This window comes from Thermobia domestica, chromosome 16, assembly GCF_964235325.1.
Source record: "Thermobia domestica chromosome 16, izTheDome1.hap1.1, whole genome shotgun sequence".
Classification (NCBI taxonomy): Eukaryota; Metazoa; Arthropoda; class Insecta; order Zygentoma; family Lepismatidae; genus Thermobia; species Thermobia domestica.
Genome location: NC_137469.1, coordinates 100,664,774 through 100,679,237, shown reverse-complemented (window position 1 = coordinate 100,679,237; position 14,464 = coordinate 100,664,774). Strand labels below are relative to the sequence as shown.

At 35.2% G+C, this 14,464-nt stretch overlaps 1 protein-coding gene across 2 annotated transcripts in view; it reads left to right on the top strand.

Annotated features, from left to right (window-relative positions):
• Positions 1-410: 410 nt before the first annotated feature.
• The window catches only part of LOC145673274 (uncharacterized), a 66,804-nt gene continuing 52,750 nt past the window's right edge, over positions 411-14,464 (top strand). Inside the window, exons 1-3 of one of the 2 annotated variants that reach the window (XM_081742816.1) lie at positions 411-1,311; positions 7,295-7,570; positions 11,901-12,032. In XM_081742816.1, coding sequence (XP_081598942.1) covers positions 745-1,311; positions 7,295-7,570; positions 11,901-12,032 — 975 coding nt within the window. In that variant the 5' untranslated portion in view covers positions 411-744. The remainder of the gene's footprint in view (positions 1,312-7,294; positions 7,571-11,900; positions 12,033-14,464) is intronic. The other variant, XM_081742817.1, reaches the window with a different exon arrangement.

Genomic DNA, 14,464 nt, shown 5'->3' with positions numbered 1-14,464 from the left:
TACTAATCTTGCTATTATTCACCGAAGAAAATTCTAATGTGCAAAAATTATTTTACATTACTTTCATCCTTCGAACTTAGTAAGTGTCATAGTACCCTTACTTAAGGATAAAGTAAAACAGCTGGCTATTCTATATCATTATAATTCAGGAAATAATAAAAGACATTTATTCTTCTTTTCCATAATGTTATAATACTTACCAGTTACTGGTTTTTAATTTTAAGACATATTTTTGTATTATGAACAATCTGTCCTGTGCTAATACAAAGTAGTCTTGCATTATTGGTTAAGGTTTAACTGTTTTAAGAAAGACGATTATGGATATGACAATCAAATGTAATAAAATAATTTTAATGTTTCTACTTCGATTTAATTGTTATATACTTAAGTAACGTAAAATTGGTGGACCGAAAGTAAATAACAAAATTTACATTACAATAAATACTGGATATGTTTCAATTGTATATTTTTCAATTGCAATAATGATCTGACATTAGCGCCAATAAAATCCTCCCTCACAGATGGAGTTGGAGGAAAATGATTTTAAAGGGGAGGAGTGATGTTTGTGGGAAATGTGTGTTTGACAGTACGTGTAAATAAATAGACTATAGTAAATTAAAAGTATCAGAATGTGTGTTCTGCTGAGTGAAAAATTACTCGAGGATGATATTAGTTGAGTATTTTTAATGTAATGTTACGATTTCGCGACTAGCAGTTTGCATCAAGTATTAATTAAAACAACTGATGAAAATGGCTTTGACAAGTATGCCAAATAATCCGATGAACTTTACAGAAAATCAACATGGTAATGCTATTTTAGAAAAACTAAGAGCACAAAAGGAACAAGGAAGATTTTGTGATATAGTTCTTTATGTTCAAGGCAAACAATTTAGAGCACATAGGAATGTATTGGCATCGTGTTCACCGTACTTTGATTCCGTGTTGAAGATGCATAAAATTGTCAAAGAACAATTAACCATAACGTGTCAAAATTCGGAGGTGTTTCAATGTTTGTTAAACTATATGTATACGGGATCGGTTGTTATTGATAAACACAATGTGTGTGAACTGTTGAGATTAGCAAATCATTTCTTAGTTACGAAGTTGAAAAACTACTGTGCCGAGTATCTTGACAGGTACTTAGATGTTACAAATTGCTTATCAGTGAAAGAAATGGCTGAGAAATATAATATGCCAGCATTATCAAAACATGCAACATTATATGTCCAAATTCACATCCATGATGTTATGCATCAAGAAGAAATATTGAGCCATCCTTTACCGAAAATAGAAGCGTTTCTATCCGATAAGGTAAGATGCTGTTATTAATGAAGATACAGCACAGTTGTAATTGTAACTGCCTAGCCTGTGCTAGGTGGCCACCATGAAGCACAGATGCTGGTGTAGCTTTGGTGCACAACATTTTAAAAGATTTAAATGTGAAGTTGAATACTCTTTATGAGAAGATATATTAATAAGAAACATATTTTTGCAGACGACAAAAATTTTATACAAAGTAATATAGCTGTATTTCAGGTTTACAAGCATAGGTTTACTACTGTAAAATCATTACGGTGGATGAAATAAGTGAGTGCATATGAAAGATAACTATTTGATTTATTTTCCGCCAGCGGTGTATATCTGCACAGTGTATAGAAGCTGTATTTTGTGCTTCAAGTGAAACGTTACTAGTGTAAAACTATGGCAAGTGCTATTGAAACTCGCACATTTGCCAAAATCCACTTTCACTATCCTCGCTGACGCGCCTGCTCCTTTCGGACAAGCTACCGCGCGGGCCAACCAGCCAACCTTCCCTGACTCGGTTAGATAGCATTCGTACTTTTTAGTGGTCACCTAGCACAGGTTTGTGCTTTTCCACTGTAGTTCTTATGCCGTACATTCGGAAACCGTATTTATACGCAAATCGAAAAAGAATTGTAATTTTACAATAATTATATCTGGTGACCCCTTGAGTTTTATCTATGCCAAGTGAGATTTTCATGTCGTCCAGCGCAAATCTTTTAGGAGACAATAGGAAGGAAATTAGTGGAAGAACTACAATTTTTCAACAATTATTTCTATTGGTGCGCCAAAGCTACACACGCACGAAACCACGAATGCTATCTAACCGAGTCAGGGTGGGACGAAGCGGGTGTGACGGCGCTGTAGCGCGTGGGTGCGTACGAAGGGAGTAGGTGCGTATACACGTAAGCGAGGACAATGGAGAAAACTTGGATTTTGGCAAATATGCGAGTTCCAATAGCACTTGTCATGGCTTTACACTAGTAACGTTCTACTTGCAGACAAAAGATACAGCTTCTGTACACTGTGCAGGAATACACCGCCGTCGGAAAAATAACATCTAATAGAGTCATCTTTCATATGCACTCACTTATTTTATCCCCCGTAAAGTACTTGTAATGATCTTACACTAGTAACCCTACAGTTTTAAACCTGAAATACAGCGAGTTACTTTGTATTAAATTTTGTCGCCTGCAGAAATATGTTTCTTATGAATATATCTTTTAATTCACAGTATTCAATTTCACCTGTAAATCTTCCAAAATGTAGTGCACCAAAACTACACCAGCACCTAAAATCTATTAATGCGCAAAGAAAGTTTTCATAAAGGATTGTGAATTGTGGTGTTTTATAACTTCTACTCAGTATTCTTAATATATGCTCTGAATGGGGTTAGCATCAGTGATAATCGCAATAAAATATATTTTGCGAAGTTGGTTGTCCGCCTGGTTTTCGACATAAAGCGAGCTACGAAAGCTTAAAAATCGTCAATTTTTAGGACCACTGTAAGAGAGTGTCTTGCTAGAAACGGACGACGAATAAATTGAGTTTTTGGGAGGGGGGCGGACTTTTTTTTAAAAAAAAAATTGATACTTTTTTGCTATAGGTTAGATTACATTCGGTGTTTCACTGGAAGTTCATGCTTTTTTAAAAAATTGATACTTTTTTATTAAAGTAGCTTAATTATGGTTAGTTTATGTTTCTGTTCGGTTAGGTTACGTTAGGTCGAACGGGAAGTTTAACTTTGTTCTTCACGGTTTTTTTATTGATCGGCAGCGGTTTCCTTATATATATATATATATATATATATATATATATATATATATATATATATATATATATATATATATATATATATATATATATATACCTAGTTTAGGCTCTCCCGGGTAACATTTCGTGTTTCTCCATTACACACACTGCATTTCTATTCTATTCACTTCACAGAAGACTCAAGCATTAATTACCCTTCCATAATAACAGCTCGTTTCTCTTGTAAACTTATGTATATATATATATATATATATATAGGGTGTCCGGTGAGGAAATGCAAAGATTTTGGGAGGTGATAGGGGAGGTCATTCTAAGCCAAAATGCCTATATGAATATAGGGTCTAATCCCCTTCGTTTCGGAGATAGGGGTGGAAGAAATTTTTTGCCGCTTGCACTTTTCAAGTTCCGTGTGAAAGCTTATAGAACACCCTGTGATTGGTTTTACGTTAAGTATTATACCTCGTTTTAAAGCTACTGAAACAGGCTTTCATACGGTATACAGTTTGTTCACGTACTGCATACAAGAGGGAAATAATGGAGGGAACATTTTCGAATTGTGCTATAAAATTCCCTTTTTCAAACAATTTTTCGCCATTCTTGGGTGGAAACACTGGCAATAGAGTAGCAGGATCTAATTGGGGGAAACGATGCTGTGTACCAGAAACCCAGAAACCCAGGTGAAATGTCAATGTAGTGTCTTCATTAGAAAGCAGAGAAGATTTCTTACTAATCACTCTATTACAAGATTCGAATTTGCTATAGCTTATTGTGGTTACGAATGTTAATAAACGTGTGTTTAAGCAAAAGTGGGAATACAATTCTATTCTCTTTGCATTTCTACCAAAATCTTTGCATTTCCTCACCCGACACCCTATATATATAATTTTGGTCCTCCAAAGACAGAATTAATCCATAGAGTGCTATCCCATTTTATGGGGACATACGTACATATATTCGTGAAATATGAAGATCTCTTAGCAGGAAATCTGTTACTGCCATGGATACTGTTTTTAAGGAAGCAGTTACATTAATGAGTTCAGATTGACGTTGGGAGAATTGAGTTTAAATACAATGTGTACACATATGATATAAAAACTATAGTTCTTAAAACACGAACTAACTTAAGATAACAAGCTATTTGTGCTAGGTGGCCACCAAAAAAAAAAAAAAAAAAAACGAATTCTATCTAATTGAGTCAGTGCAGAAGCCCAACTAGTAGCGAGATGATGCGTCCGTAGTGAGCAAGTACGTCAGCGACGGTGGGTATTCATGTAAACGAGGTTAGTGGAAAGACATTATATGGCATAAAACGTATGCCTTGTGTGAGTCACAGCTTTGCGACACTTCTATGAATACTTTGTACTCTGCCTGCACATAGCACTTCACTTGATCACGCTTTTCGTATGAAATGCTACGTGATAAAGATCACACTTCCCATTTCGTACTTCTACCTTATAATTCTTGTAAGAAGTAAGATCCCAATATATTTTGATTACGTGCGCAATCCTATTTTTAAGTCAAGTAACACATTTCTTTCGTGGATTTTACATATTTATGCCCCCATAAAATAGGAAAGCGCACAAAATTTTTGCCTCATTTCATCACATTTGTTTGAGATGCAACTCCCCTCTTATTAGTTTCCACTCTACCTTTTTGTATTCCCTCCATTACTGCAGAATACACGTGCTAATTTAGTTAATAAGGCAGTGGGTTTGGAAACACTGTCATTTTATGGTCTATTGCCTGTTTTACCTAATATCATATCAATACGTGAACTCATATAGTTTAGAATTAACTTCGTTTGTCTTCCTAATTAATCTCTCAACACTGATGACCTTTATTACCTTTTTGTTACTCTCATGCCGACATTTTGTCTGATTCTGTTCATTTTTTCGTAAATTTTGTATTTCGAGCGCACCATCTGCGGCAGTTAACCCGGTAAAAGATAGTAATATAATTTTTTGTGGTTGTCCTTTTGTATAAGGTTACGGAAATAGTTGGGGACATTACAAAAATCTGCTGTTGTACAAAGAATACAATCTAGTACTCGTATTGAATTTAAGTAATATTTATTTTGTGTTTTAGTTCCTTAACATTTTGCCAATCAAACTTGTCACCTAGTTTCGATAATGTTGCTGTGTTCTTTCTGTTTAACAAATATCCTTGGTACTCAGAAAGGTTTGCGAATCTTTTCTCTTAGATTATTTTATTAGCTGGTCTCATATTTCTTGTACCAATGATAGTACAGCATATTAGTTATGTGAAGCGTTAATACGAAAATTGACTAACACTTGTGTTACAGCAATAATGTTAATAATTTTAAAAGGTAAAATGAGAGAACAAAAGGACCTATCCGGTTTCAATGATATAAACAGACCTTGGGGGAGATGCAGAAATTAAGCTCAAATATAGAAGAGATTATGCATATTCTCTATTCCAAAACCTAATTGTCCTAAAATGAATGAAACGTAGTCAAAAAGCACTCAACATTAATATTAATGTCAATTGAAAATCAATTAGTCCATGAGCGAGACAACATTCTGGTAAAATCCGGTGGGTGCAAAATTTCCCAATATTTTTTCAACAGATACGTGGTCCAGTATGTCAAAACTGTTTGGTGGACTTTCGTCCGGCACAGCTTTATGCCAAATATGACGTCATCAATATGGCCGCCTACTGATTTCAGCGTAGCAATTTTAAACGATTATAATTGCACTATCGTTCAAGGTAGAAACTTAATTCTTGCTTTATCGTCGAGAATATACTCTAGGCCTACATTTCAACACCAAAACTTTCCTAATGGTTGCCGCCATTTTAAAATATAGTGCCTAAAAGGAGAAATGTCATGGTCACATATTCAATCACAACCTTTAATGGCGAATAACTATGAAACAGCTATATTTACACAAAAACACCATGAAATAACAAAGTTGTGCATTTCAAGAGCTTTCGAACGACACCTGAATCATAACTGTATCTTTACAAATAACGGAAATAATTCATTTTATGCACTGCTAGATGTAGGTTTCTAAGAATTAAAATATCAGAAATATCACGTTATCAACATATGACTCTATATGCCTCTATATTTCAAAATGGCGGCAACTATTAGGAACGTTTTGGTGTTGAAATGTAGGCCTAGAGTATATTCTCGACGATAAAGCAAGAATTAAGTTTCTACCTTGAACGATAGTGCAATTATAATCGTTTAAAATTGCTACGGTGAAATCAGTAGGCGGTCATATTGATAACGTCATATTTGGCATAAAGCTATGCCGAACGAGTCCACCAAGCAGTTTTGACATACTGGACCACGTATCTGTTCAAAAAGTGTTGGGGGATTTTGCCACCCCGGATGGTACCGTTGACCAGATTTTAGGGGTCTGGCTCTTGGACTAAATAAAAAACAAATAATTCCTCCGCTTAGCTCAAAAAACAAAACAGGGAGGTGGCTGAAATTCAGCTCAAATATAGAAGAGACTATGTAAATTTTATATTCCAAAAGCAAATTGTCCTAAATGGATGGAACATAGTCAAAAAGCACGAAACATTAACATTAATGTCAATGGGAAATCAAGGGAAAACAAGTAATTCCTCCACTTATCTCAAAAACCTAAAGAGGGAGATGGCTGAAAATTAGACTAAATATAGAACAAATTTTGTAGATTCTACATTCAAAAAAGAAATTGTCCTCAAATGGATGGAACATAGTCAAAAATAATCACGAAACATGGGAAAGTCAAGTCAATGGAATATCAGTGGGAAAAAAAAAAAAAAAATGAAGTCGGCCACATATCTCAAAAGCTGTAATAAAAAGATAGCTAATAGAAACCTTATTGCAAAGACATAGTGGAGAGCTTAGAAATTATGTATAGCCCGTAAGATAAATATGGATAGAACATTGTCAAAATCTCAAGTTGAGTAAAATCAGTGATAATGATAAAATATATGCATCTTCTTCGAATTACCTAGATTGCCCTACGTGGAGGTTACATGCTTGAAGTATCTCACATCTTGATTTGGAATTCCTAGACTCGATTTAGTATGCAACGTGACTTTTGACCTGATCACGTAACACATTCTGGTGCTTATGGCAAACCAGATAGGCCCTTTGTTTTCTTACGAACATCGTAGCTATATTTCGGGTAATGAAACACAGCTTTGCTTATGAATAAATCTTTCACCTTTTAAAATAATATTTGCATGTGTAATTTTTCAGTCATGGACTATACCTCAGAATTCTTTACTGAAGTTCATAACACGATGGATTGGACATGATATTCAAGCCAGAGAAAGAGACATGAGAGCCCTGCTGACATTTGTTAATTGGAACTCTCTAGATGGAGCCACTATCATGGATCACATAGATCGAGAATCATTATATTCAACCAGTGAAATGTGTTTATATTTCATTCTTCAAAGTTTGGTGGAGAACAACTTGTTATTCCCGAAGTATCAACATGTTTATCAGACACTTCAGGAGAAGTTCACCCAGGTAAATAGTTTTGAAGGAACTAACTATAATATAATGAGACCATACTACATGTGATGTTACCGCAGAGTTTTAAGAGTCACTTAATATGTACTTTTATGATTAAATATTGATTTTATTCAATGCACTCCTTTACAGTGAGATGTGTACAGTACACATGGGCGCCCGCAGGATTTTTTCCAAGGAGAGGCAAGACATACAAACACACATATATTATATATATCTATATCTATGTAATACTCTCACACAATCACATCAAAAGACGTATGCACGTAGTCCTTCATGTCGAACTGATCAATTATTTTTAGCACATAGTATATCGTCATTAAGTATATAGTAAACATATAAAAAATATCAACAGATTAGATATTAGGATAGCATTGACAGGAAAAAAGACACAACACAAATAATCTACTTAGCCTACATTTCATTCACTGATGTTCGTTGAACAGAAATTCTAGCCGACGAGGACCCGCGTTAGCGAATCTAGTAATTGCTTGCCCTATGAACACCCTCTTGTTTACAAGCACATGTTTTCGGTGTACACAATATACACAGTCACTGAGTTTTTCCTCCTACATTCTTGAGCGTAACCAAGTTTTTACTGTCATTAAAGTACTAAATCAATGTTCTACTGTGCAAATAGTCGCTGGAAGCGAAATAAATATTTCTGTTACACTCCCAACAGCGACAGCCGAGGCTTCGTTACCTGTGTATAGTTGGTGAAAGCAAATGAAATGAAATCTTTAAGTTCTACGTCCCACGATTATGCCGGCTAGACTAAAGAAGACGGTGATGATGAGAAATAAATGAATTGGTGGAATGAAGAAAGTAAGGGAAAAAGGAGAACCCGCGCACACGGTGTTTGTCCAAAACTAAGTTCACTTGGTTCGAGCTAGGATCGAACCGAGGACCCCATCTAACAGATGTGAAAGTTGGTGAAATCAGTTGGTGACATCTCAGCGATTATTTTCAAACATGTCCAAAATAACTCCAATGTGTTCTTGTAACTACGAAAGTTGTATTGCCTCTCCCTGTAGAGCATTTGTAGTTGGCTCTAAAGTAGTACTGTATTTGGCCATGATGTGCATTGATATTATAAATGTACCAGATGCCACTGAGGAATGTAAGTACGTAATGAACACTTTGTTACGCGCTTCTGTTTCCACCAGGACATTTGTTTTAGGCAATTCACTATTTCTGAGATTTTTCCAAAAATATTCTGATGCTTTTGTTCCTTGCAGACCATCATGTTTCACAGAAGAGAGGCACATTAGGAACAAGATTTTTCCTGACAGATCTTTCACGAAAAAATTGATTATATTTTGCATAGTTGCAAATGAATTTCGAATGTGTTTAACTTCATTAGTGTCATTAATAACCAAATTTAATTTATGGCTAGTACAGTGAAGAAATAATGCCTTAGGATATTGTTTTTGTATTATTCTGTTCACACCACCTTCCGCTCCTACCATTGTGGCGCATCCATCATAACCCTATCCACATAATTTCGACATATCGAGGTCACATTTTGACAAAAATGATAAAACTTCAGTTACAATTGCCTTTGCATTAAGTTCGTGTAGAGCCACAAAACCAAGGAATTATTCTATTTTGGTTGATTGAGTCTAAATATCTAACTCCTACTGACAACTGTTCTACACCAGAAATGTCCACACTTTCATCAGCAATTACTCAGAATGATTTTCTTTATTTTCTTCCTTATCTAAAACATTTAAAAATTCCTTTTTCACAAGCTGAAATCAATTCATTTTGAATTCATTGTGAAGTATATTTCGCATTGTCGATTGATTTTTGAAGACATTGGACCTTATGCAGGGTCGTTCTGACGAGTGATTAGTTCCATACTTAAGAGTTCGACTAACATGTTTCCTGCAGTAGTCACGCCTTTAGTATGATGCTGATCATATGTCAAAACGACTCTGCATAAGGAGTGTCTCCAGCCTCGACACGGAAGTCGAACAGATCAAAGAACACGCCCGAGTTTGATTTATCACCTCGATGATTTATCACTTATCACCTCTAACACCTATATCATGTGTTGTGCAGAAAAAGATGGAAGATAATATAGGAACCAGCTTTCTTTCTTTTACTTTTAACTTGCTTGATACCGGAATTCGGACAATGCTATTCTCATCTTTTTGCCTCTTAGAAAAAAAGATATCCATTCTGAACACTACACCATTAACAGAGATTTAAAAAAATCTTCGGATTCTGAAAGTAATTAAGCTCAAGCTTTTGTCACCAGAAGAGCCTATAAAAGTTAGGCCTTTACGAAAATCTAAGGGGGGGGGGGCAATTGCCTCCTCTTGCCCCTCTCTGTAGGCACCCATGACAGTACAGGATATGTGTAAATCAGTCTAAAGCATCTGAGTATTCGGTGCTGATGATTTTTCAGTCATATATTATTAAAAGTACAAACTATTGGATTCATTAAACAAATATATATATATATATATATATATATATATATATATATATATATATATATATATATATATATATATATATAATGTGTGTGTGTGTGTGTGTGTGAGATTCACTTTTCAACAGATCTCCAAAACTATTAGGCATAGAATCCTTAAAAAAAAAAAAAATACTAAATAATCTCTTTGGATCGTAGACTGGACATAAAAGAGGATTTTGCGAAATGTGACGGCTAAGGGGAAGGGAAGGCCTTTTTTTATTATTTATTTGGCAGATCTCCGAAACTACTAGATGTAGAACGTTGAAATTTCGTACAATACAAATGGTATCTTTATGCTCTTAGCTATAGATAAGACTAGATTTTGGTAAATGTGACCTCTAACGAGAGGGGACTTGAATGGTTCTTGATCTCGGCATTTAGCTACCAGATCTCCGAAATATTTGGCATAAAACGTTGAAAATTGTGTACACATATTTTCCTTGGGTATTAGGCTTTAGAGAAGACGGGACTTTGCAAAATTTAACTCCTAAGGAGGGGAAAGGGCCTGAATATGAAATGAAATGAAATCTTTAACATCCTTCAGTTATGCCTGTTAGGCTAACGGAGACAGTGATTAAGGCTTGTGAATGATGATGGAAGAATTGGTTGAATGAGAAAGTGGGAAGAAACGGGAATATCCCGAGAAAAACCACGAGCACGATGTTGTCTACCACAAATTTACCTCACGCACCAGAGGTAAGCGCTTTAGCACTGAGCCAGACCAGGGCTTGAATATATTTTTGCAATTACCAGATTAATATTTTTAAGAAATATTTAATATTAATTACAATTTCTGATCTAATAATATGAAAATTGAAACGTCATTACAGTTTGCCAAGCATGTTTTAATTGGTTCTTAAAATGGTTGCTTTTGCTTTCGAAACGTGTCTGTAAAATATTGAGTGTGATTCAAAAACAAATACGATATATATATATATATATATATATATATATATATATATATATATATATATATATATATATATATGTGTGTGTGTGTGTGTGTGTGTGTGTATATATATATATATATATGTACAGGATGGTAAGAAACTATTTGAACAAACTTAGGGAGCTAATTCCCGACACCGAAACCAGCAAAAAAGTACTCTGGAACTTTGGTTACTGAGGGATAGTTTCGGCAATATAAGGTACCGAAAGCGTGGGAAAATGAACTTCCGAGGGCTGTAATTCAAAAAAACGCAACGTAGAGAGTGCGGTTTAGAACATAACACTCGAAGTCATACCTGCTCGATTGAAAAATGTATGTTTCAAACCTCCGCAGTTTGTGTGTAAGGAATTCCCCTAAGGAACGTGTGGATTACTTGTCAGGTTATATTGGATCCCTACGTTTCTTTGGAGAATTATATATTCATTCATTACTACGAATATATATATTCATTGTAAATATCTTCTCAAAAACATGAAAAACTAGTATGTGAGGTAAACGTAAAATACAGGTATCATAGTAATGCTGGAAGCAGTCGTTTTGAAATGAAGTGGAACAAGATAATAGTATGTAGAACGTGATAGCTATTATTACTACATATTTTATCTACTTACAATTGGAAGTTTATATAGTTTCTTACGTTAATAGCGATATGAGAAGTAATTATTTCTGGTCATATTTCAATTTTGTGTTCTAAGAGAGAGCGAAAGCGAATAATTGTGTTATAAGTAGCCCTGAAATTGTGAACAGGCTGGTTTCTGAATTATGCATGTGCCACTATGCCAAGCTCTCAACTTATTCAGATCACACTTACCAGTATTTTCTAGCTTATTCATCAAATGTATGTCAACGTGAAATAGTTACAACGCAATTCTCTATATTTTTTGTGGTTATTTTAGCCAGGACAGACCATTGACAGTGATAGCTTTCTCAACATGGCCGTTTCAACAGCTATAGAAGGACTCCAAGAAGCTTCGTCTGATGTCGGAGACGATTCAGATGGCCTACAACAGCCAGCAGGAAAACTAGAGGTTAGTACCCTCTTAAATGTTATGGTATATATAGTCATCCATTATGTCCATCTAGACACTCTTACTAGACATACCAGGGGTGTAGCATAATAAGTTTTTGTTGGGGGAGCATAGTGTTCAACAGGGTTGTTGTGCATTATTGGTGCATTTTTCAGTGATATACATGTACAGCAAATACTAGTCCTTGAAAACTACATTCAATTGTTAATTCTGTGAAATATCTTAAGTAAGTAAGAATTATGGTAACTCTTTCTTAGAGATTGGATTAGCTATTAAAAGATTCAGCACATAACCCTACACGCTCCGAGGATGGCAGTAGAACAACACACCGAAAATTGAGCTGATTAATGCACTGAACAGGACACTAAAGCAACAGGGTAAACTTTTTATGTTAATAAACGCATTTTAAGCTTAATTCGAAAGTAAAAATTATTATTCCTTACCGTAGTGTGTGGTATTCATTGTTTCAGACGATAATTCCGGCTTGACATCCTGGAAGCGTGTGCAGGTCTGTTTTTCGGATGCCAATTGAAACCAAAATTTTTATTTTTGTATGTTAGCTGTAATTTTGGTTGACGATAGGCGTCGTGCTTATGTACAAAGCAGAGATGCAAGGGCTCGGAAAAAACGGCTTTTTTGAGGGGAAAAAAACTGTTTTTTCTGCTTCGCTTTTTTGCTTGGGAAATTTTTGGCTTTTTTTCAAAATTCTGCTTTAAATTGATAAAGCAGACTTTGTTTCGCTTCTCTATAACACAAAAAGTCATTTAATTAGTGGTTGATGCTGATAATAATATAAAACCTCGAAAATAAACCATGAATTTCGAAAAGATATTTCAAACAATTTTACTTCAACATATTTACATTATGAATTCCAAAGGATTAACCAATGTATATAATAAGGATTCTTTAACCTCCTATATAGAAAAGTAAGCAGGGTTGGCAAGAACCATGGTTGTTTTTGAAAATGCCAAAAACCCGTTTTTTGGGGGAAGTTTAAACCAGGTTTTTTGATTTAGATATTTTGCTTTATGTATTTATATTACATATTCACAGAAATAAGTTTGTTCCGCCTTGGTGTTATTATGCAACAACGGGGCTATGCTGGAAGAGGTCCCATAAGCTTAAAGAAGTCCAGTCAGTCAATTTCTTAAATTGAGAAACTCCCGCCCTAACCATCGGGAAAATCCCGTTATTACTTTAAATGTAAAACGATAACGGGGAAATCCTGTTATTGCTTTGCATGTAAAATTTAAAGGTCAACGTATCATAATCAGTACGCTAAAACTGACGTATTAAATTACAAATTTAGTATGTAGATATCATTGAAAGTCCAATCCAAGCTAATGTTGGAAGCTACGTAGGCAGTCGATAAATTTTGCCAATTCCTATCAATATATTTAAGTAACCTTGGCTTCTTTATAAAACAACAGGCATTCAGGCATGCTGAAATAAACAGTTTGGTTTCGTTTCGTATGTTTAGGCTTAATATCCTTACGTAATACCGATGTAATCAAGCAGAAGACTTTCGCTTAAAGTAACATCCGAACCGCAACTTGGTTTACGCATGAAAGAAGGGTTGTGGTTCGATCGAGAATTGAACATGGGACACCTTGATTAAAAGGTGAAAAGGAAATAAAACTAATGCAGATGGTTTGATATGTGGAAACGTCCTCATGAAGTTCACACGATTCGCATTTTTCGTTCTTTTTTTTTGGGGGGGGGTTAAACCAGTTATTTAAAAAAAACAGCTGGTGTAAACCAGTCAACCCTAAAAGTAAACACTTCTTTAAAAAAAAATACACAAATAACTAGCAAAATTGTATGTAATATTTTTACTTCAAAATATTCCATATCCTCTTTTTGAAACGAAATGAAATTAAAATTAAACCTAAGAGAAATATTTAGATTTATATGATATACTTAAAGGCTGCACTTCTAGAGCTTTTGGTTCTGTATATTCTTGAAATTCTACAGTTAAGTTTTATATAACCACCATCACCCCCATGCCGTAAACGTCACCAACACCTAGTGGCCCATTTGCTGGTAAATGTCGATCGTCGTTATAGCGACGCGTCGAAGGACTGCCGCTAGTGTGCCACTGGCGGCAGGGTTTCGTCGAGTCGAAAGAGATATCTAGAGTCGGAGTACTGAAGTTACCACCGCGTAGCAGCGAGGACTTCATTTTGGTCCGCGCTTCTTCGATGCGTCGCGGAGAATCGCGAAGGGACCAACACGAACTATCGCCATTCATGTACATGCGGTTATTATTATATATTATTTTTTCCTGACGAATTGTTCCTAAAGTGACCTACAAGGGTCAAGAATAACCCCTGCCTCTACATCATGATGTGAAAAATCTTGAGATGAGTGCGTATAATTGTATGAATTTAGATGACAACTGTAGCCGATCATTTGAAAGTGAATATGGGAGA